At 43.2% G+C, this 24,208-nt stretch overlaps 1 protein-coding gene across 1 annotated transcript in view; it reads right to left on the bottom strand.

Annotated features, from left to right (window-relative positions):
* Positions 1 to 24,208, bottom strand: part of mid2 (midline 2) — a 232,568-nt gene that overhangs the window by 165,411 nt on the left and 42,949 nt on the right. The window contains exon 2 of the mRNA XM_062964066.1: positions 23,299 to 24,023. Within this exon, the coding sequence (XP_062820136.1) occupies positions 23,299 to 23,967 (669 nt within the window). The 5' untranslated portion in view covers positions 23,968 to 24,023. The remainder of the gene's footprint in view (positions 1 to 23,298; positions 24,024 to 24,208) is intronic.

The raw sequence follows: 24,208 nt of genomic DNA, 5'->3' as shown, positions 1-24,208 counted from the left end.
ATGTGCTGTCAAAATGACATTCAAATTACACTTTTTAAAGATGCATGTCACTGTCAGACAAATCCCCCAACGACACCTGCATACCTGTAAGGGCAGAATCAGAGCCTCCGCCAATGTTTGAAAGCCCGAACATGAAAACCAGGCGGTGCTAACAAGCAGCTGGGGGAGGGCAGCTGGCGTGGCATGCCAATGAGCCCCCTCCTCTCCGTGGCACGGCCGTCTTGGGCTCCCCGTGCCCTGGGAAAGGCTCTCAAGAACACGGTATGCTAATTCACCGCGTGCATATTCATCGAGGCCATGGTGGCGCATCTTGAATATTAAATCTACTTTATTTATGGCAGGAATATTAAACACTTTATCAAAAACTGATGGCGAGGAGGCAGGTCAGGACATCAGATGCCCTTGTGTTCTGGCCCTTGGCACACAGTAAAATACAGTTTCCTCTCAGGATAATAATAATAATAAGCAACAGCAGTTTCTGATCATTGCAAGCGGGTCAACTTCACTCTTTCAGCAGTGGATTTCCCTTCCTAAGGGTAGATTTATTTCACTTCCTGTTGTCCCACCCCTGTTCTTTTGTACATGGAATGTTTGTAACTCGGAGATTGTCTGTATATACAGTAGACCTATGGAGACTGGTACATAAAGGTAAAGGTTTTCCCCTGACGTTAATTCCAGTCGTGTCCAACTCTGGGGTTGGTGCTCATCTCAATTTCTAAACCAAAGAGCTGGCGTTGTCCATAGACACCTCCTAGGTGATGTGACCGGCATGACTGCATGGAGTGCCGTTACCTTCCCACCAGAGCGGTACCTATTAATCTACTCACATTTGCATGTTTTCAAACTGCTAGGTTGGCAGAAGCTGGGGCTAACAGCAGGAGCTCACCCAACTCCCCAGATTCAAACCGCCGACCTTTTGGTCAGTAAGTTCAGCAGCTCAGCAGTTTAACTTGCTGCATCATCAAGGACTCCTGGAGACTGGTAGATGCCAGATAAATGTAGTTTTGATTACTTGAAAGTTACTAATAAAATAATAATAACACTTTATGGTCGTGTTGCCGGCATGGCTGCGTGGGCGCCTTTATTATCTTCCCACCAAAGCAGAACCTATTGATCTACTCACATTTGCATGTTTTCAAACGGATAGGTCGGCAGGAGCTAGGGCTAACAGGGGAGCTCACCCCGACCCACGGCTTTGAACTGCCAACTTTTAGGTTGGCAGATTCAACGGTTTAACCCATTGCGCCACCGTGCCCCCTAACTATACTATACACCATACTATACCCAGGGCCAGCCCTAGGTAATTTTCAAGTGTAAGCAAACAGAATTTTGGCAACCCTCCCCCCCCCCCCCGAAACCAATCACTGAAAAATAAATGCGTTGGATAAGCGCAAATGTTGGATAATAAGGAGAGATTAAGGAAAAGCCTATTAAACATCAAATTGCATTATGATTTTACAAATTAAGCACCAAAATATCATGTTTTACAACAAATCAGCAGAAAAAGTAGTTCAATGCATGGTAATGTTATGTGGGAATTACTATATTTGCGAATTTAGCACCAAACATTGAACTGGGATATAGGGCAGTGTGGACTCAGATAACCCAGTTCAAAGCAGATACTGTGGATTATTCTGCTTTGATATTCTGGGTTATATGGCTGTGTGGAAGAGCCCTGAAGGTCCTTAGGAATCCATAGGAATTAAAAGGCCACCGAAAGGGAATCTGGCCCCCGGTATTTAAAAAACTCTAAAATCAGGACAGTAAATAAAGAACTACACTCTGAAAACAGGGGAAATCCAGACAGGAAACAATCAGGGCCAGCGGACACCTCCCAAACAAGGATGCCCCCAGGGAGGAAGTAGCCAGGCTTTGAATCTGCAAGGTCATTAAATGCTAATCAAGCTGGCCAATTGCAACATTCACACTAGCCTCAAACAGACAAGAGCTCTTTTCTCCCACCCTGGATTTTCCATAGATATATACACCCCACTTACCTAGCTTCCAACAGACCTCATAACCTCTGAGGATGCCTGCCATAGGTGTACGTTAACCATCAGGACAGAAAGCTTCTGGAACATGGCCAGGCGGCATGGAGACCTGGCCTCGACGGTGAAGGCCAGGCTGCGGCCGCGGAAGGAGAGAAGGCCATGCCTGGGCGAAGGGCGCTGAGGGCGGAGGACTAGGAGGGAGGCCCAGGCGCGGCCTTCCTCGCCTTCCGCTGCTTTGTCCCCGCCGCCTCCGCCTATTCCGCCTCCTCCTCCTCTCGGCGGCAGTGACTTCTGGCAGGGGAGCCAGGGAGGGGGAGGGAGGCAGGTTGCGCCCTTTCGACTCATGGTGCTGTCGCACCTCAGGTTAGCTTCACCCTGCTATAAACACCAGGCTATACACAGGTTGAAGTCTTTTGTAGTTTATTAGAAAACAGAAGATAAATAGTTCTTTAAAAGCAAAAGTAAATTTTCAAAAAATCATTACAAAACCAAGCCTTAGAGAATAATCCACAAAATCACAAAGAATAAACAAAGTCCCATAAGAGCATGACAAAGTCCCATGAACATGAACACACAAAGACTGCAAGATAATCCAGGAGAACGAGATCTTGCTTCTAGGTTGAACGAAACGTTGCTTTAACAAAGGTTTGTCTCCCAACACACTGTTTTAATATCCTTTGCCAATCATGAAAGCATTTCTTTGGCCTCTGACCTCCTTCTTGTTTGCTGTTCTAACACTCCTTCGAACCTTGAATTCCAAATGGCCAGCTCTATCTAGAGATTCCATTTCATCAAGGCCAGCCAGCTTGTTAGCATCTGTCTGCATGCTATTAGACTGAGAACTATCCTCCTTTTCTGAGTCAATTTGCACCTGGCTAGTCTCAGTATCATCAACATCACTCCCCGCTGTGGGAAAGACTCTTTGTTCCTCATCTTCTACAACAGGGACACTCTGAACCTGAAACCCAAAATCCCTATCAGAATAATTTTGAACCGGAATCCCAAAATCCCCATCAGAGTCACTCTGAGGCTCCAGCTGAGTCAAAGCAACCGCGTAGTTTGCCTAATGGTTGAATCGCCCCTGACTATACCATACCATCAACTCTGTATTGACTTCATATTAATATTTAAATACAGGTGATCATTCCCAAAAATCGGAAATATCACCATCCATGACAACTGAGTAACCTTACTATATGAAGGCCAGTTAAACCGAACAGAAAGATGTACCTACAAGAGTAGATATGCAACCGAAAGGTCATGGCAGGATAGGCACAACACAGCACAAGGAGTGACTTCCGCCTCTACAAACTCGCGCTTGTCCTAAACCCGGTCGAGCAGGAAATTATTGACTTCCAGCTTTGGCACCTTCTCCAAAATTGCAAGGGAAGTCTTCCAACCCATTCCAAGTCTGCTAACAGTTCAAAGACAGAAGGGGGGAGGGGGGGAATAGAGGCAATCTGTACATAAATTACTCCTAAAATATGTATTTTTCAAGTCAGAAGGTGGAACACTCTTGTCAGCAGATGCAAAGGTTTTGCCAAGAATCTAAATCACTTTGGAAAGGGAGCTGCTTGCATTAAAAATGCTTCTGTAATTCCTTTTATAATTTTCCAGCACAGCAAATTCCACCCAAGCATTTCTAGTTAAACCTGGTTGCTTTGCTTCCTGGCCTTCCCTGACGCCTACATTTAGAGCGAGGGCGTGCTCATCTTCTGTTCAAGGAAAATTTAATTTCCTTCATTCCCACTCCTCGAGGAAAAGCGCTCTCCAAACCCGACCTGGGAATCTGGCCCTGGAATTCCACCTCCCGAGAGGTGAAAGAGTAGCTTTAGTGTTTCAGGTTTAGAGAAAGAGATGGGAAATTATTCAAAATAATGTCCCTTCTGGGGCAAGCTGGTATACTTTCCAACACACACATTGCAGGGGATTGGAAAAATGTAACAGGAAATAGCAGAAATTGAGCAGCACGTCACAAACCAAGATGACCGCATTCAGGTCCTAGAAAATATTACCCAGTGAAAGATACCTCACCAGTAAATAGGACTAATTTCTGGCCAGTTGTTCAAACTCATAATAAAAACAGAAATACAGTAGAGTCTCACTTATCCAACGTTCTGGATTATCCAACGCATTTTTGTAGTCAATGTTTTCAATACATCATGATATTTTGGTGCTAAATTCGTAAATACAGTAATTACTACATAGTATTATTGCATATTGAACTACGTTTTCTGTCAAATTTGTTGTATAACATGATGTTTTGGTGCTTAATTTGTAAAATCATAACCTAATTTGATGTTTAACAGGCTTTTCCTGAATGCCTCCTTATTATCCAACATATTCGCTTATCCAACATTCTGCCGGCCCGTTTATATTGGATAAGTGAGACTCTACTGTATAAATATTACTAGCTGTGCCCGGCCACGCGTTGCTGTGGCGTTGTCTGGTGGTGTTGGTGAGAAATGGTTGAGATAGTGGTGGTAGTGAATGTCTCTTGTATGGTTGTCTTTATGTTTAGTATGCATTTGGTTGTTTGTGTACTGTGAAAGTGGTGAGGATAGAGTGAGTCTATGTCCCTGTGTAGTATTGTATAATATTTATATGTTGTCCATGTGTTGTGAATGCTTGGATTGTGATGTTTGGTGCTTAATTTGTATAATAATTTGATGTTTAATAGACATTTCCGAATCCCTTCTTATTATCCAACGTATTCACTTATCCAACGTTCTGCCGGCCTGTTTATGTTGGATAAGTAAGACTCTACTGTATATTTATAATCTTATATTATCTGTTTCGAACTGGATTATATGAGGCCCCTTCTTCACAGCTGTATAAAATGCCCACTGAAGTGGATTATATGGTAGTGTGGAGTCAAGATAATGCAGTTCAAAGCAGATAATCTAAGATTATAAATGGGTTATATAGCTGTGTGGAAGGGCCTTGAGTCTATATAACTGCCATATAATCCAGTTAAAATCAGATAATCTGTGGAAAAGGCCTAAGTGAGGCCTAACTGTGCCTGTCCCCTGGGCTGAGTAGGTTGTTAGGAGACCAAGTGGGCGGAGCTTAGCCCTCTAACTGGCAGCAATTGGATAAAAACAATTATTCCTGTCCCTCTAATTAGGACTTTATTTTTCTTTTGTTTTTGTTGTATCAACCTAGAGCCGTGGATGATGGGTTGTGTTGTCAAATTTCGAGGTTGGGGGGCCTGTAGTTTTGTTGTTTTGTCCGGTGCCCTGATTCCATCACTCTTTTATATACAGTAGACTCTCACTTATCCAACATTCGCTTATCCAACGTTCTGGATTATCCAATGCATTTTTGTAGTCAATGTTTTCAATACATCGTGATATTTTGGTGCTAAATTCGTAAATACAGTAATTACTACATAGCATTACTGCATATTGAACTACTTTTTCTGTCAAATTTGTTGTATGAAATGATGTTTTGGTGCTTAATTTGTAAAATCATAACCTAATTTGGTGTTTAATAGGCTTCTCATTAATCTCTTCTAATTATCCAACATATTCGCTTATCCAACATTCTGCCGGCCCATTAATGTTGGATAAGTGAGACTCTACTGTATATAGATATATTCAGCATTGTGTCAATATAATGCCTAAATATTTGCATCCGGCAACTATAAAAGTCGCATCCAAATATCCTAAGGGTACCAGATCCTGTCTGATCTTGGAAGCTAAGCAGGTTCAGCTATGGTTAATACTTGGATGGGAAAAGATCAACAAATACCGAGTGCCGTAAGCTATATTTCAGAAGATGGAATTGGCAAAACCACCTTGCCTAGGAAAATCGTATTAAATGTATGTGGTTGCCATAAATTGACAGGCAACCTCAAGGCACATATATTGTCAGACAATTTACCTTCAATGGGTCCTGGCTCAGGAGGGAAATCGTGTAGAAAACCCAGTCTCATGAGAGATGCAAAAAGCAAAGTTTATTTTCACCATAGCTATGAGAAGGCAGAACAGCTGTACACACCCTAAAGATCTGTACTATGCAAATGGCGGCCACAAAAGCATGTCGCAGCAAACAAAGAATATATATCTTGGCTTATCTAAAAGTGACCAATGGCTGAGGGTCTTCCTCACCTTCCATACCTCTCTTGGCACAAGTGATACCAGTGACCTAACTTGTTTACTTTCTTTCTTCTCTCCTTAGAACTTTCTGGAGAAAGACACCAGCTCACAGGAAGGGAGGGGCACAGGCCCTGTGTTACCATACTACTTTAGTTCATGCAAAATGTCTACATGGTCTATATAAAAGGCTAATATGATATATGCAGAGGCAAAGCCATATATGCAAAAGTTTACCATTTTCTGGCTTATGGTCCCTTCAATATGAACTAAAGGTAAAGGTAAAGGCTCCAGTTCAATATGGACTATAAAGCTATAAACCAAATTTCATAGGAGAACGGACTGCTTCAGGGGAATGCTTAGATAAAGGTAAAGGTTTTCCCCTGATGTTAAGTCCAGTCGTGACCAACTCTGGGGGTTGGTGCTCATCTCCATTTCTAAGCCGAAAAGCCAGCGTTGTCCATAGACACCTCCAAGGTCATGTGGCCGGCATGACTCCATGGAGCGTCGTTACCTTCCCGCCGGAGTAGTAGACCTATTGATCTACTCACATTTGCATGTTTTCGAACTGCTAGGTTGGCAGGAGCTGGGGCTAACAGCGGGCGCTCATTCTGCTCCCGGGATTTGAACCTGGGACCTTTTGGTCCGCAAATTCAACAGCTCAGCGCTTTAACACACTGTGCCACCAGAGACAGAGAGTTTCATCTATGCTGATGATCATGCCATCACCACTCAAGCAGGGAGCTTTGAAATGATTGAACAGAAGCTCCAGAAGCTTTAGGTGCTCTTATTGCCTATTACAGGGGGAACCAGCTGTTTGTTTACGGAAGCATTGAATGTTTGCCATTGTATGTTGGAATCTGTCCTGAGTCCCATTGGGGAGATAGGGCAGAATACAAATAAAGTTATTATTATTATTATTATTATTATTATTATTATTATTATTATTATTATTTTATTATGACACAGCAAACAAGATAGATATGCTGGATTTCGTATCACAAAATCACAAGTCGAACATTTCCCAAGTGTCTAGGACTGTGTGATGTATTTTCGGATGATGCGTGCAGATCCCAGTAGGGTGGCCTTTTGCAGTTGGCAGATCATGATTTTGTCAATGTCTATTGTTTCCAAATGCCGGCTGAGATTTTGGCACGGCACTCAATGTGCCGATCACCACTGGGACCACCTGCACTGGTTTCTGCCAGAGTCTTTGAAGTTCAATCTTGAGGTCCTGATAGCGGCTGAGTTTTTCCTGTTGTTTTTCGTCAATGCGACTGTCACCTGGGATGGCAACATCAATGATCCAAACCTTGTTCTTTTCCACAACTGTGATGTCTGGTGTGTTGTGTTCCAGAACTTTGTCAGTCTGGATTTGGAAGTCCCACAGTATCTTTGCGTGCTCATTTTCCAATACTTTTGCAGGTTTGTGATCCCACCAGTTCTTTGCTGCTGGGAGGTGGTACTTGAGGCATAAGTTCCAATTAATCATTTCGGCCACATAGTTGTGCCTCTGTTTGTAGTCTGTCTGTGCGATTTTCTTACAGCAGCTGAGGAGATGATCCATGGTTTCGTCAACTTCCTTGCACAGTCTGCATTTTGGGTCATCAGCTGATTTTTCGATCTTGGCCCGAATTGCCTTTGTTCTGATGTCTTGCTCCTGGGCTGCAAGGATCAGGCCTTCTGTCTCCTTCTTCAGGGTCCCATTCGTGAGCCAGAGCCAGGTCTTCTCCTTATTATTATTATTATTATTATTATTATTATTATTATTATTATTATTAATGCAGAAATGTGTTTTTCTCCTGAAGAACAGACAAGCATCTTGAGCTCTGAGGATTACCTGGGAAGGAATCCCACTAGAGCACTGCAGCACACCCAAATACTTGGGAGTTACTTTGGACTGTGCTCTGACTTATAAGAAGCACTGCTGGAATATCAAGCAAAACATGGGTGCTAGAAATAATATTACACTAGAAGAGAGCTTTCCAAACTGTTTGTGTGTTGGCTGCAGTGTGTAGGTGTGTTGCACGAACGTAATGAGAATCCTCTGAGTCTATATAAAATAAGCAATAAATCATACCTTCTTAAAAATATAAATAAAATAAAAATATAAATTTTATGTACAACGCTTCCCTTAAGGACCGAGTTCACGGGGAAATTCGTCTTCCCTGGCTGTGACCCAGGTCAAACACACACAGTGTGGACTGGTTGCAAAGCTTTTCTTATGAGCTGTTATTCTACGTCTGAAAAGGGAGTGTGGGTGTAATCATGCATGTGGGTTTTAAATAAGGTGAGGTGTAATGAGCATTCATACTTCACTCTGAAATTAAGAATGAAAGATAAAAAGCCTTTCTAATTGCCAAATTAGCCAGCCTGTCAATGGCACTCTGAACACAACAGAAAACTACCTCCGCCTCCATCTTTCAGGGGAATTATACACTGTGATGCTTGCTTATAGGCTTGCTTATAGCCTATAGGCTGCCCATACTATGTCGAAGCTTCCATGGAGGGACAAAAGGTCTGGAGATTAAAAAGTAGCTGTCATTCACCTTTCCAAGATGAGAGGTTGTCGCTGCATCTCTGGGGCTTGTGGCTTGGGATTGGACAACTGGTACTTATCCCCGGAAGCATTCATTTTCAGTATCCAGCTTGGCACAGCTCTTTCCTATTGTGGTTGGTTCAATGTGTTGTCGAAGGCTTTCATGGCTGGAATCACTGGGTTGCTGTGAGTTTTCCAGGCTGTATGGCCATGTTCCAGAAGCATTCTCTTCTGACATTTCGTCCACATCTATGACAGGCATCCTCTGAGGTTGTGAGGTCTGTTGGAAACTAGGCAAGTGGGTTTATATATCTGTGAATTGATGTTCAGGGTGGGAGAAAGAACTCTTGTCTACCTGAGGGAAGTATGGATGTTGCAATTGGGCACCTTGATTAGCACTGAATAGCCTTGTATGAGGGTTATCCACAAAGTAGGTTACGTTTTGGATTTTAAAAAGGACAAAAAGACCAGGAGTAGTCAACTTAATATTGTCCAGACAATTGACACTGAATTCATTTCATCTTTTCCCTTTGGTCATGGTTTTTATCTAGAATTTAGATATACAGTAGGCCCGTATATAACTTGTCACTATTTTTTTTATATCGGAGCCCTTGTTGGTGCAGTGGATTAAACATGCTGACTGAAAGGTTGGTGATTCGAATCTGGAGAGCGTGGTGAGCTCCTGCTGTTAGTCCCAGCTTCTGCCAATTTAGCAATTCCAGAACATGGAAATCTGAGTAGATTAATAGGTACCACTTCGGCGGGAAGATAACGGCTCTCCATGCAGTCATGCCGGCTACATGATTTTGGAGGTGTCTATGGACAACGCCGGCTCTTCAGCTTAGAAATGGAGATGAACACTAGTTGGACACAACTAGACTTAATGTCAGGGGAAAACCTTTACCTTTACTATTGTTTTTATGTGATATGTTTTTTGTCCAATGTTCTTTACTGTATTTGAATTGTTTAGCTTATTGTGGTATTTTACAGCATTGAATGTTTGCCTTTTATGTTGTGAGCCGCCCTGAGTCCCCATGGGGAGATAGGGCAGGATAGAAATACAGTTTTTACTTACTTACTTACAAAGTATAGGATAAATCATTTACCATATGCAGCTGAAAGACACATTCCAATACTACAATCTCATGTAATCCCCATTGAAATTTAGGCACGTTTCATATAAATGAGTTTGAAAAGTACTGCTCCAGTAAATTCTCCGCTTGTGTCCTCAGCTCTTCCCCCTTCTCCCTTCCTGCAGCGTAGCCAAAACGCTGTGCTGCCAGCCATGCCCCCATTGTTGGAAACAGAGGAGAGAGGCGGCAAATTTACTGGGGCAGACCTTTTCAAACTCATTTATCTATATGAGACGTGCCTAGATTTCAATGGGGATTACGTGAGATTGTAGTATTGGAATGTGCCTTTCAGCTGCATATGGTAAATGATTTATCCTATTCTTTGTCCTTTTTAAAATCCAAAACGTAACCTACTTTGTGGATAGCCCTCGTATCTTCAAAGCCTGGCTGCTTCCTGCCTGGGGGAATCCTTTGTTGGGAAGTGTTAGCTGGCCCTGATTGTTTCCTTTTGTAATTCCCCATGTTTTCTGAGTGTTGTTCTTTATTTACTGTCCTGATTTTAGAGTTTTTTAAATACAGTAGAGTCTCACTTATCCAACATAAACAGGCCGGCAGAACGTTGGATAAGTGAATATGTTGGATAATAAGGAGAGATGAAGAAGAAGCCTATTAAACATCAAATTAGGTTATGATTTTACAAATTAAGCACCAAAACAACATGTTATACAACAAAGTTGACAGAAAAAATAGTTCAATAGGCAGTAATGCTACATAGTAATTACTGTATTTACGAATTTAGCACCAAAAAATCACGATATATTGAAAACATTGACTACAAAAATGCGTTGGATAACCCAGAATGTTGGATAAGCGAATGTTGGATAAGTGAGACTCTACTGTACTTGTAGCCAGATTTTGTTCATTTTCATGGTTCTGTTTGACTTTGGAAAAACTCTATGGACCAGCAAGCGAGAAAAGAACAACCATAGCTGCACTTCCTATTCCACATTTTTCCCACTCAGGTGGTTCCCAGATGTTTTGGCCTCGAATTCCCATGACCAGGATAACCAAACTACTCAAAGGATGGGGCAAAAATAACGCAGACCTGCCAAAGTGAGAGTCATAAAACTTGCTGAAATGGATGCTGTTTTAAAAAGGGTTTGGTATTCTAAATCCAGAAATGACCTCAGTGGAGCCTGATGAAGTTCTCAGATTCTCGGATTTTAGGATTCTATGACTCTAAAGAGATTTGAGAGTGCTGTGAAGCAAGTGGAGTGTATATATATGTATCTGTGGGATGTTTTGGGTGGGAGAAATAACCCGTATCTGTTTGAAGCAAAATCTGGTTCCCAGTATTAAAAAAAACATCAGAATCAAGACAGTGAACAAAAAACACCAAGGAACCTCCAGACAGCAAACAATCAAGTGCCAGTTAACACGTCCCAAACACAGGATGCCTCCAGGCAACAACATCCAGGCTGATACTCTCACTGATTGACTTTGCAGCTTCATGGCTACTCAAGTGCTAATTCAAGCTTGCTAATTGCAACATTCGCACTTGCTTGAAACAGACACTGGTTCTTTCTCCCGCCCTGGACATTATTCCACAAATATATAAACCCCACTTGCCTAGTTTCCAACAGACCTCCCAACCTCTGAGGATGCCTGCCATAGATGTGGGCGAAACATCAGGAGAGTATGCTTCTGGAACATGGCCATACAGCCCGGAAAACTCACAGCAACCCAGTAAGACCATTCCTGGGACTTTTGGTCATTTCTGTTGTTTATCCCTGTGTATTTCTTAGACATACAGGGACAAACAACATGATGCCGGAACATGGCCATACAGCCCGAAACATTCACAGTAACCCAGTGATTCCGACCATTAAAGCCTTCGACAACACAGTGGGCATGTTCTTCCATGTTGAAAACCAAAGCCGAAATCAAAGATGAAGCAGTAGCCAGAAACAACTTGATTTTTCAAACCGAGGACATATTAAATCATGTCCCAGATTTATTTCTCTCCATATCCCCTCCAAGCTATCTAGGCCACAAAAATTCTAATTTGACTATGACTCACGATGTTAAATAAATTAAAGCCGATGGGTGTCCTCAGTAACTACTTCCCCAGCTTTTGTTGCTTAATGTCAGGGCTTCAAAGGCCAGCTTTTCGAAGTTCCTTAGGGCTGCTGTTGCCCCACATTAACCCACCGGCTACAGAAACACACAAAAGCCACTGCTGTTTCTAGAGAGATGACAAAGATCAGTTGAAACTTCGTGCTGCAGAATTTATAGTAATTAGTATGTGTGTGTTCTCTCCCCCTCATTCATTTATTCCTTCCATCTTCATGGTGCATAGACCAAATGCTTCACAGCTCCACGCTGTAGCTGTAGTTTCTTGAGTCATGTGCAAAGGTTAATCTGGATGTCGAAAAATACAGTTTCTAAACTCTTGGATCAGTTTTAGGACTCTTACATTCCACCCTTCTCACCCCGAAGGGGACTCAGAGCAGATCACAATGCACATATACATGGCAAACATCCAATGCCAGTAGACATACGACATACAGACACAGAGGCAATTTAACATTTTCTAGCTTCCGGCTTCATGAGGATATGCTCAATTCCGGCCACAGGGGGAGCTGCTGCTCCATCATCCACTTGTGACACCGAGTCCTTGATGGAGTACATCCTAATTCTTCCGCACGCTGCTGAAAGGTTTTTTATGGTGTCGTAAATTAGTTAAATTAGCCTCCCCGCATAAAGTGGTACCTAAATTTTCTACTCGACAGGTGCAACTGTCTTTCAAGTTGCTTAGGTCAACAACAAACTAGGCTATTAAGGGTCGGGAGATCAAACCGACCTGGGCTTCGAACTTATGACCTCAGTAGTGATTTATTGGAGCTGACTACTAATGTGATGCCTAGGGAACCTTTGACCCAGGACCCTGTGCCATTTCCTGACCAGGAAGAAGACAATTTGGGTTTTCTCCCAAGTCAGCAAGTTTCGACACCCTTTCAGATGCCTCATGTTGACATTTCCGAGCCAGAGCCAATTAAGGATGCCCTTGAAACTATGCCGGCTCTCCCAGACTCTCTGGAAAACTTGGCGTTTGATAGAAGGGCATTTGTGTATTCAGACAGATCAAATAGACAGATTCTCCGGAGAAGCGCCAGATTAGCGGAGCGTGGTGACTATGGTTAAGCCCAGTTCTCTTGGGAAAAATTGAGGAGTTAGACACCTGGGGTAATAACTGTGACAAGCTCAGTTCTCTTGGGAAGTTTTAGGGAGTTAGGCACCTGGTTGGGGGAGCTTATGAACTTCGATAAAAGTGTTGTGTGGAGAGCTTCCCTTTACATCTCACTGAGAAACATCATCGTCTCCAGCTCCTGGTTTCCAAGCGGCCTGATGGTGCGCTTGCTCTCGAGTAGACCAGGTGTCAGTCTACCTCCTTGCCAAGTTTGGACTGCGTTTCAGCTCCAGAACTCCTAGTTCATGCCTTGCCCTGAAATCCTCTCTTTGGACATTTAATCAAGAGAACTTTTCCTGCTACTTGCTCTTTTTCCCCACTCAAAACTCAGGCAGAGTTTGAGTGTGTTTCGGTTTCTGGATTTTAAACTCTAATACTGGACATAAGACTTATACTTATTGGGAAAAAACTGATCTTTCCTGAAAGGTCAATTGCTTCTTTAACTTTGCTGCTTAATTCCTTTTGGAACCTTATTTGCTTTAATAAAGATATTATATTGTTGTTGGTCTTTGTTTTGGTTTTCGGTGCTCCAGCTGCCTTGGACTTAACAACTAACCTGCTGTGCCACAGCCCGACTCTTGAATCCCTGTATTCCACCTGCTTGAAATTTGATGAGGAAGAAGGGGAAGAAAGTAGGTATTTTGATCTCCAGATTGCTAGAGGCTTCTTCAGAACCAACATTACACTTGCACCACAGTCCACGAATACATGCTTGAAAAGCTTTGTGCATGCCTTTAAGTCTTTTCTGATGTACAGCAACCTCAGAGGGCTTTTCTGATGCTGAGAAGGTGGGACTTGCCCAAAGTTGCTTGCCCAAAGTCAGCCAGTGGCTTCCTATGGCTGAGCTTTAAAGTTTCCAGGCCATAAGCCAAGCAAAAAAGAGGACCAGCAGGAAAAAAGGCTTGCCAAAGGCTTCAGCAGGGTCCCACCTGTTGATTTCAGGAGGCATGACGTTCGGCAAAAGGAGCAGGCGGCGAGAGTTTAAAATTCCCCAACACCTTCCACTAGCGTCAGTTTTTCTGTGGCCGCTGTTCCCAGGCTTTCCTTTTATCTAGGCCAAGCTATTACTTTTACTCATAATCTGCATTCATTTTTAATATGATCTTTAGTCCCAATTCTGACTCACTCTGAAAAGTAACCGGTTTTTCTTCCTCGCAACTGCAAGAGGGATGGATTTCAACATGCAAACAATGTGCTGAGAGTGCAAAAGACGGGGGGAAACCAGAACCGGGTGGGAAGGCATGGAGCAGGGGTCCTCAAACATTTTTAAGTGGAGGGCCGATTCACAGTTCCTCAGACTGTTGGGGGGCCGGTCTATGGAATAGTCCAAAATTAGGATTGTTCTTGTTGTGTGCCTTCAAGTCATTTCAGACTTAGGTCAACCCTAAGTCTAAAGTTTTGGACAGAGGCCAGGTCAATGACCTTGGAGAGCCTTAGTTTGGGGACCCCTGATTGAGATGATCTCAAGACCATAGGTAAGCAAAGAGACCTCCAAAGACCATCTAGATGGTCTCGTAAGACCATCAGCAAGGAAAGGGACCCTCAAAGGCCATCTAGATGGTCTCATATGACCATAGGTAAGGAAAGTGTCCTCCAAAAGCCATCTAGATGGTCTCATAGGGCCGTAGCTAAGCAAAGAGACCTCCTAAGACCATCTAGATGGTCTCATAAGACCATAGGTAAGGAAAGTGACCTCAAAAAGCCATCTAGATGGTCTGATAAGGCCGTAGCTAAGCAAAGAGATCTCCAAAGACCAAGTAGACTTAGGTCAACCCTAAATCTAAAGTTTAGGACAGGAGCCGGGTAAATGACCTTGGAGGACCCCTGGCATGGAGGAACAGGAAGGAAGCAGTCACTGAAGAGAACCAGGCAGGGCTAAGCCCACAATACTCAAGGGAATGCCTCTCCATACCCGCCTAAGCATGGAGATGTGGGGAGTGAAAGGCTGCCTTATGTCCCAACATCAGGAGAAGTCAGAGAGGGTCCTCCCAGACATAGCTCCTCTTCCCTGAAGATCTGTGTGAAGCAGCCAAAGCCTGCGTTTCAGAACTATTGTAAGACAATTATCTTCTAAGGGTCCTGGCTCAGGAGGAAAATCCGACAGAAAACCCAGTCTCGTGAGAGATGCAAAAAGCAAAGTTTATTTTCCCCATAGCTGTGAGAAGGCGACAACCATACATACCCCAGAGGGCTGTACCATGCAAATGGCCGTCACAAAAGCATGTCGCAGCAAACAAAGAATTTATACCTTTTGCTTATCTAAAATTGACCAATGGCTGAGGGTCTTCCTCACCTTCCACACCCACTTGGCATAAGTGATACCTGTGACCTCACTTGTTGATTTCAAGCTAACTTTTGGTCTTGGAACTTTCTGGAGAAAGGCACCAGCTCACAGGAAGGGAGGGGCATATGCAGAGACAAAGCTACATAGGCAAATGTTTACTATTTTCTGGCTTATGGTCCCTTCACTATATAAACCAGTGGTCCTCCAGATATTTTGGACTCCAGCTTCCAGAAGTCATTAAGTTTAGTCGTGTCTGACTCTGGGGGTTGGTGCTCATCTCCATTTCTAAGCCGAAGAGCCGGCGTTGTCCGTAGACACCTCCAAGCGAGCACAACTGTCATACCAATCTTGCTCCTGTTGGTTGCCACTCCTCTCTACTCTTCCTACCTCTGATATTGATATTGTAAGTCCCTTATGCAAAGGAAAGAAGCTTGCTGGCAGAGCTGGGCAATGGGAAGCTGTTGAGTTGATCAAGAGACCAAAGAAAAATTGAGAACTGAAGGATAATCCAAGGAACTGGCTAGAAAGCAGCCAGAAGACAGGAATGAAGGACAACGGCAAGCAGGACAGTCAAGGGCACAGGAACACACCAGAGCTCAGGAAGATGATATTGCTTAAGCAAACTTTAGCTGGAACGTGAACATCTTTCCCACATTTTCCTGTCCCACACCAGGCCCAGGTGGGCTGAATCCGCCGAGGCACTAAACGTATTTCATCAGGAAAGTGCCATCTGGAGTTTAGTGGTTCACCACGCTTGGCAGCGGATCCAGCAGCCGCTGATGCTGGAGCAACTGACTCAGAGCCAAATGAGATGTGGCATGAAATGAATGAGCAATACTTACATCTTTAAAAAATAAAAGGAGAGCGGAAGGAAACGGGGGAAGCAATTCAGATGGGACTGTGGCAAACCTGGGCAGGAATTGTAAAGATAGGTTAGAAAATATCGAGGCATGCTGGGTGGGAGTTGTAGTCCAACATGACAGATCTTACGAAGCTAGTTGGACAGGTAGAATGTTGACTAAACAGTGCATTACAGACCAACAATGGGGAGCAGGGTGAGCTCCCGCTGCTAGCCCCAGCTTCTACCAACCTAGCAGTTCGAAAACATGCAAATCTGAATAATAATAATAATAATAATAATAGCACAACAAAACATTGCATGGAAAGTTCCTTGACAAAATTGAAGGAAAAGTTGATAAGGAGAAGACCTGTCTCTGGCTTACAAATGGGACCCTGAAGAAGAAACAGAAGGCCTGATCCTTGCAGCCCAGGAGCAAGCCATCAGAACAAAGGCAATTTAAGGCCAAGATCGAAAAATCAGCTGATGACCCAAAATGCAGACTGTGCAAGGAAACCGACGAAACCATTGATCATATCCTCAGCTACTGTAAGAAAATTGCACAGATAGACTACAAACAGAGGCACAACTACGTGGCCCAAATGATTCATTGGAACTTATGCCTCAAGTACCACCTTCCAGCAGCAAAGAACTGGTGGGATCACAAACCTGCAAAAGTATTGGAAAATGAACATGCAAAGATACTGTGGGACTTCCGAATCCAGACTGACAAAGTTCTGGAACACAACACACCAGACATCACAGTTGTGGAGAAAAAAAAGGTCTGGATCATTGATGTCGCCATCCCAGGTGACAGTCGCATTGACGAAAAACAATAGGAAAAACTCAGCCTCTATCAGGACCTCAAGATTGAACTTCAGAGACTCTGGCAGAAACCAGTGCAGGTGGTCCCGGTGGTGATGGGCACACTGGGTGCCGTGCCAAAAGATCTCAGCCGGCATTTGGAAACAATAGACATTGGCAAAATTACGATCTGCCAACTGCAAAAGGCCACCCTGCTGGGATCTGCACGCATCATCCGAAAATACATCACACAGTCCTAGACACTTGGGAAGTGTTCGACTTGTGATTTTGTGATATGAAATCCAGCATATCTATCTTGTTTGCTGTGTCATAATAAAATAATAATAATAACTTTATTTTTATACCCCGCCCCATCTCCCCAAGGGGACTCGGGGCGGCTTACATGGGGCCAAGCCCAGGCAACAAACAATATAAAACTCAGCAATAAAAAACAAATCATAAACAAATAAAATCACATAAACAATAAACACACTTTGATAAAAAACCTGGGTTGGCTCCTAAAAAGGGTCATGGGCCAGAAAAGTGCAAATAGTTTTATACAATACAGGTAGGTAGGTACCAGGCACTATTATCCCATTAAGGTGTTGGAGGAGGCATACACCCAAAGACTATATACGGCAAGGAGTAAAAATGCTATAAAAATAGAATGGACAAACAGGGCAATCTCAAACTAAGGAAATCAGTCGCCAAAAGCCTGTTGGAAGAGCCATGTTTTCAGGCTCTTCCGAAAAATAAGGAGGGTAGATCAATAGGTACTGCCTCAGCAGGAAGGTAATGGCACTCCATGCAGTCATGCCAGCCACATGACCTTGGAGGTGTCTATGGACAACGCCGGCTCTTCGGCTTAGAAATGGAGATGAGCACCAACCTTGAGTTGGATATGACTGGACTTCATGTCAGGGGAAAACCTTTACCTACACTGATAGAAGATAACTATTCAAAATGCATTTTCTTGTGGTTATGCACCTATGAAATACGCCAAAATGCACAGCTAAAACAGCAAGATCTTTTGAAAATTGAGCTATAGAATGTTTTTATCCTTGGTCTTAAGTGCTGAATGAAGTCCCCGCCCAAGCGCGTATTCTGCTCTCACAATTCAATGCAAAAACTAAGCAACCGTAGTTTCCCTTTCGGCTGAAGGAGGCCTTGCTTCTTCATTCACATCCCTGTCGTCTGAGACCAAGATCCAGAACTCACAAGGTACTTCTTTATGCTTGAAATGACATACTTGTCGATGTAAAATACCAACATGAATATTGCAGCGTGTTCCACCACTTAACGGCGATGCGGAATAAAATTTTCTTTGAATTTGTAATCATTGGAAGCCTTTGAAAAGCAAACCACAGGAGAAGGTGAGGCCGTTGGCAGCACGTTTCAATCAGCGACTTCCCTTAAGAGGACCAGGGATCCGTAACAAACACGCAAAGTAAATATGCTTCAAAATTTAATTTCGAAACATCAAAATACCTGTCCAGGACAAGGAAATTGATGGCCACTTAATCAAAGAACTCTTGGACAATGAATAAATTAGCTGGTCGCAATTGCAAATTATTAAAATGAACAGTATCCAAGCAAAACACTGTCTTCATTTTGGATGACAGTGGGATTTAGTTCCAGGACTCCCTTTGGATACCATGAATGCTCAAATCCCATGACATATACAGTGACACAGTACAATGGTGTCCCTTATATATAACGTCAAAATCAAACTTTCCTTTCTGATATATTTTTAAGTATTTTCAAGCCATGGATGGTGGAATCCATGGATGCAGAATCTGTGGATATGGGGACATTATCATTATTCTACCGATCTGACCATTTCCCCCTTGCAGTACATAGGCATTCTCAACAAATACCAACACTCTTTCTGCTCCCATCTTGTGTAAATGACACATATAATATACAATACACACACAGAGAGAGAGACTGACTGCCTGGAGGCTTTCTCGGTCTTTTGCGGTCACATCTCATAGAAATGGCCAAGGGCTGGGCGAGCAGAAAAGGACATGACTAAACTCAAAACCATCCAGTAGCTTGTTTTTGTCAGTGTGGAGGTCAGGGTGTGCACTGGGTGGGTTTCTTTAAAACACCATCGATCCTCTGTACACCAGCACCCTGATGAATTGGTTGCAATCGTCTGCCACACCAATTCCTCTGTTTAATGTTAGACTCTAAGACATGTATAGTCTGAAGTCCAAACATTTATTTCAATATCTATAAACATATTTATAAAGCACAGAAAAAGCCATCGCTCTGAGCTGGCATTCTTTTATAGCCTCTTGCCTTGGCAAGCACAGCTTAACACACACAGAGATAAGATAAGCACATTTCTCAGTCCGAAGGAAGTTCTCGGTCTCCAAGGCGGGAAATCATGCCTGATAGGTCAACAGCAGTCACAACAGGCTGTCAGTCAAAACTAGCCTACTGTTAGACTCTAAGACATGTATAGTCTGAAGTCCAAACATTTATTTCAATATCTATAAACATATTTATAAAGCACAGAAAAAGCCATCGCTCTGAGCTGGCATTCTTTTATAGCCTCTTGCCTTGGCAAGCACAGCTTAACACACACAGAGATAAGATAAGCACATTTCTCAGTCCGAAGGAAGTTCTCGGTCTCCAAGGCGGGAAATCATGCCTGATAGGTCAACAGCAGTCACAACAGGCTGACAGTCAAAACTAGCCTACTGTTAGACTCTAAGACATGTATAGTCTGAAGTCCAAACATTTATTTCAATATCTATAAACATATTTATAAAGCACAGAAAAAGCCATCGCTCTGAGCTGGCATTCTTTTATAGCCTCTTGCCTTGGCAAGCACAGCTTAACACACACAGAGATAAGATAAGCACATTTCTCAGTCCGAAGGAAGTTCTCGGTCTCCAAGGCGGGAAATCATGCCTGATAGGTCAACAGCAGTCACAACAGGCTGTCAGTCAAAACTAGCCTACTGTTAGACTCTAAGACATGTATAGTCTGAAGTCCAAACATTTATTTCAATATCTATAAACATATTTATAAAGCACAGAAAAAGCCATCACTCTGAGCTGGCATTCTTTTATAGCCTCTTGCCTCGGCAATCACAGCTTAACACACACAGAGATAAGATAAGCACATTTCTGAGTCCGAAGGAAGTTCTCGGTCTCCAAGGCCGGAAATCATGCCTGATAGGTCAACAGCAGTCACAACAGGCTGTCAGTCAAAACTAGCCTGCTGTTAACTGTTTCATTACTGAAACACACACTCTTGCCTAACAGCAAAAAACACTTGATTTACATTTCATATACATACAACCATAATCCAACAGTTTTGTGGTTCTCTTTTGTTAAGGTCTACAGGGCAAACATACCAATTCTTAATTTCGGGCTCTTCCAATGATCCAAGGTGCAGATTTCCATACCCATAAAGAACCCAGATTTCCAAATGCATAAAGAAGACAGCTTCGTCTCCAAGACACGGACTCTCATCCATTGATCCATCCTTTGAGCATGCTCACCCATCCAAAATCCTAGTATGCTCCCAGCCATTGATCTATCCCTCCAGCATGCTTACCCATCCAATATCATCCATCCAAAGACCAATTCTGCCATGAATGAGGAAACTGACCAGTAAATGGGTTGCTGAACGACAGCTAATCCTTCTGCTCTTCACAACTGTTCCCCTTGCCCTGTACTCCATAAAGCTAAGTGTCAGATACATTGCAAGACATTATCCCATTGCATGTGATGAAAGAAATCAATTACTGGCTTATTAAAATGTCTTGGATCAGCTCTCATCTACCTAGGACAGTGATGGCTAACCTATGACATGCGTGTCAACACTGACACACCTAGCCATTTTTGCTAACACTCTGTCGCATGCAGATTGATTGGAAGACTAATGTCTTTTGTGGCCAAATTTGATGCGATTTGGTCCAGTGGTTTTGTTGTTTAATCCATAGGAATTATGCACATTACATTTATATATATATACATACACACACACACACACACACATATAATTATATCATTCTATTATTATTGTACTATATTATCATATTATTTTTATATTATTATTATTCATTATTCATGAGTACATTGAAACTAAAATAGAGAGAAATCAGTGTGGAAACTGCAAGAGGTACCATAGATTGTTGTACATGGAAATAATGGTAGTAAATAGTTTTTGATTTATTAAATACAGTTATATATTACAATTATATATTTTTGTTATTTAAACTATACATATTGCGAAATTATGGTTTTTTCTCTCGAAGTGACACACCACCCAAGTCATGCTAGGTTTTTTGGTGAATTTTGACACACCAAGCACAAAAACGTGCCCATCATTGACCTAGGACAGTGGTCCTCAACCTATGGGTCCACAAGTGTTTTGGCCTACAACTCCCAGAAACCCCAGCCAATTTACCAGCTGGTGGAGGCTTCTTCTTTGGAGGCTTTTAAGCAGAGGCTGGATGGCCATCTGTCGGGGGTGCTTTGAATGCGATTTCCTGCTTCTTAGCAGGGGGTTGGACTAGATGGCCCATGAGGTCTCTTCCAACTCTACTATTCTATGATTCTATGATTCTATGTTAGGATTTGTGGAAGTTGAAAGCCAAAACATCTGGGGACCCATAGGTTGGGAACCACTGGCCTAGGAGAACACTACCTGCAGCTCTTTAGTCCTCCTATGACAACATAAATTATAATGCTGATGTGTAGAAACTTCATAGAACAGCCAAATCACTCAACCAAAGTGGGACTTGAGCCATCGCCACTGCTTTTCCATAAAGCCAATGCATAACTATTTACACGGATCCTATTGAGCAGCATAACACCTTCTAGGTAGGCAGACTGTCCCAGGTTGAACCCTTCATCCCAATCTCTTGTAATTGGTGGTGGGAAAGACCTCTCCCAGTCTTAGCATACAGCGTCCTCAAACAAGGATGCTTCTTCCATAGAGATGGCTCCAAGTTTTGCCAATCAAAACACATAATGCATCTATTCCATCATTCCCTCCTTAATGGATTTACTGTGTTAGTAAGAAAGCCGTAAAAAACTAGGGAGGCAAGGAAAGGCAACTGAGCTACAAATAGAAGATGATAGCATCTGGATCCCACATAACATTCTGTGAATGAGGCAAAATGCTTGTACACCAAAGCTTCATCTGGAAGTACTCAAAACATCTAACCCAGGCATGGGCAAACTTGGGCCCTCCAGGTGTTTTGGACTCCAACTCCCACAATTCCTAACAGCCGGTAGGCTGTTAGGAATTGTGGAAGTCCAAAACACCTGGAAGGCCCAGGTTTGCCCATGTGTGATCTAACCCAATATATAAATTCCTAATCATAGCTTTAAATCAGTGATTCCCAAAGTGGGTGCTACCGCCCCCTGTGATGGCCACAGGTTTTAACTTTTTTTGTATTACCTTTCTATTCTGAGTTCAAAAAACAGTTTCATAAATTCAAACTTCAATGTTTCTAATTTACACCTTTCTTTACTATATTTTACAAAAAAAGGTAGAAACATTAATACATATATCTTTCTGTTTAATTGCTATTAAAATTTTTTAAAAAATTTCCAGGGGGTGCTGAGTAATATTTTTTCTGGAAAGAGGGCGATAGGTCAAATAAGTTTGGGGACCACTGCTTCAAATAGTTGTCTAGATTGTTTTAATTACTTGTTACATGGTTTAACAGATTGTTAACCTTTTAAAATCATTGTATATATACACACACATATATATGTATACACACACACACATATTCTTATGATCTACAATTTTGAATCCGTCAGATTTGTTTTCTTATACCCCACCGTGAAATCTCTGGATAGGGCGCTGGATATAAATACTGTAATAAATGAACTAAAATAATCTTGCAGCAGCATACCATGTTTCCCCGAAAATAAGACAGTGTCTTATATTAATTTTTGCTCCCAAAGATGCACTAGGTCTTATTTTCAGGGGATGTCTTATTTTTCCATGAAGAAGAATTCACATTTATTGAACAAAAAAATGAACGTTTATTATATACTGTACAGTACTTGTCATCACAAACCAGCATAACCAGACAAACTGTGAATCCTATCAATAATTTCTTGTTACTACCATTATTTCCATGTACAACACTCTATGGTACGTACATTTACCGATCTGCTCTGGTGTTCTGTTTGGTGGGCATGTGTCCAAACAAAAACTTTGCTAGGTCTTACTTTCAGGGGAGGCCTTATATTTAGAAATTCAGCAAAACCTCTACTAGGTCTTATTTTCTGGGGATGTCTTATTTTAGGGGAAACAGGGTAGAATCAGTTCAATTCTGATTTTGGGGGGGCTTTGAACCTTGTTTGTGAACACACCGGAACAAGGCACCCTCCCCAAAATACCACCAAAATACTGCCTATGCATCTTCCAGCTCTCCTTACCTTCAGTTTTTCAAACCGGTCGCTCAGCGAAGCCACCTGGTGATCCCGATGCCGCCCCACCAGTTTGCATAAGGCACAGATGAGCTGGTCATCAGCCACACAGTACATGTTCACCTTCTCGTTCTCGTGCTCGAGACATGTCAGTCCGCGGAAGTGGGCGTCCGGCACGGGCTCCACCAAGCGGTGGCTGGTGAAGGGCTTCTTGTTGGGGTGGGTGGCCCGCAGGCAGCGGTCGCAGTAGGACACCTCGCAGGTGATGCAGGTCTTGACGGCGTCGCGCGGGGGGTCGTGCTCGCAGAACTGGCACGCGATCCTGTCGCCCACCGTCGACATGGTGGGGCTGCGGCGATACGGGGGCCGCTCGCGGCAGTTCTCCCCCGGGGAGTTGGGCCCGCTGAGGGAGGCCTTCTGGAAGCGGTCGATGATGTTCTGCAGGGTCACATTGCGCTTGAGGCCCTCCAGGCCCCGATGGTTGAGGGAGATGACATAGCGGCAGGTGGGGCACTGGAAGGCGGGGATGGGCTCGAGGGGCTCCCCGGAGGCGCAGCTGGAGACCAGGATGCGGTGGGCGCAGCTGAAGCAGAGGCTGTGGGCGCAGGGCAGGAGCAGCGGGTCTTCAAACAACTCGAGGCAGATTGGGCAAGTCAGCTCCGACTCCAGTGTTTCCATCTTTAGTTAAAACAATCTGGCTTCAGAGTTGAAAATGAGGGAGGCAGGGCAGCCACCTGCAGAAGGAAAGAGGAGGAGAAAGAAGGGATTATTTATAGTCTTTCACCTCCTTCCCAGCCTTTTAGGAGAGAGAGAAAGAGGAAGAGAACATAATGCTATCCAGCAAGCGCACAGCTGAGCAGAGCCTTAAATCTTCATTTTCCTCTGTAACCAAACCTGTGATTCCGGCACTGCCAGAGCG

This window comes from Anolis carolinensis, unplaced genomic scaffold (genome assembly GCF_035594765.1).
Source record: "Anolis carolinensis isolate JA03-04 unplaced genomic scaffold, rAnoCar3.1.pri scaffold_12, whole genome shotgun sequence".
NCBI lineage: Eukaryota > Metazoa > Chordata > Lepidosauria > Squamata > Dactyloidae > Anolis > Anolis carolinensis.
This window is presented reverse-complemented; position numbering and strand designations above follow the sequence as displayed.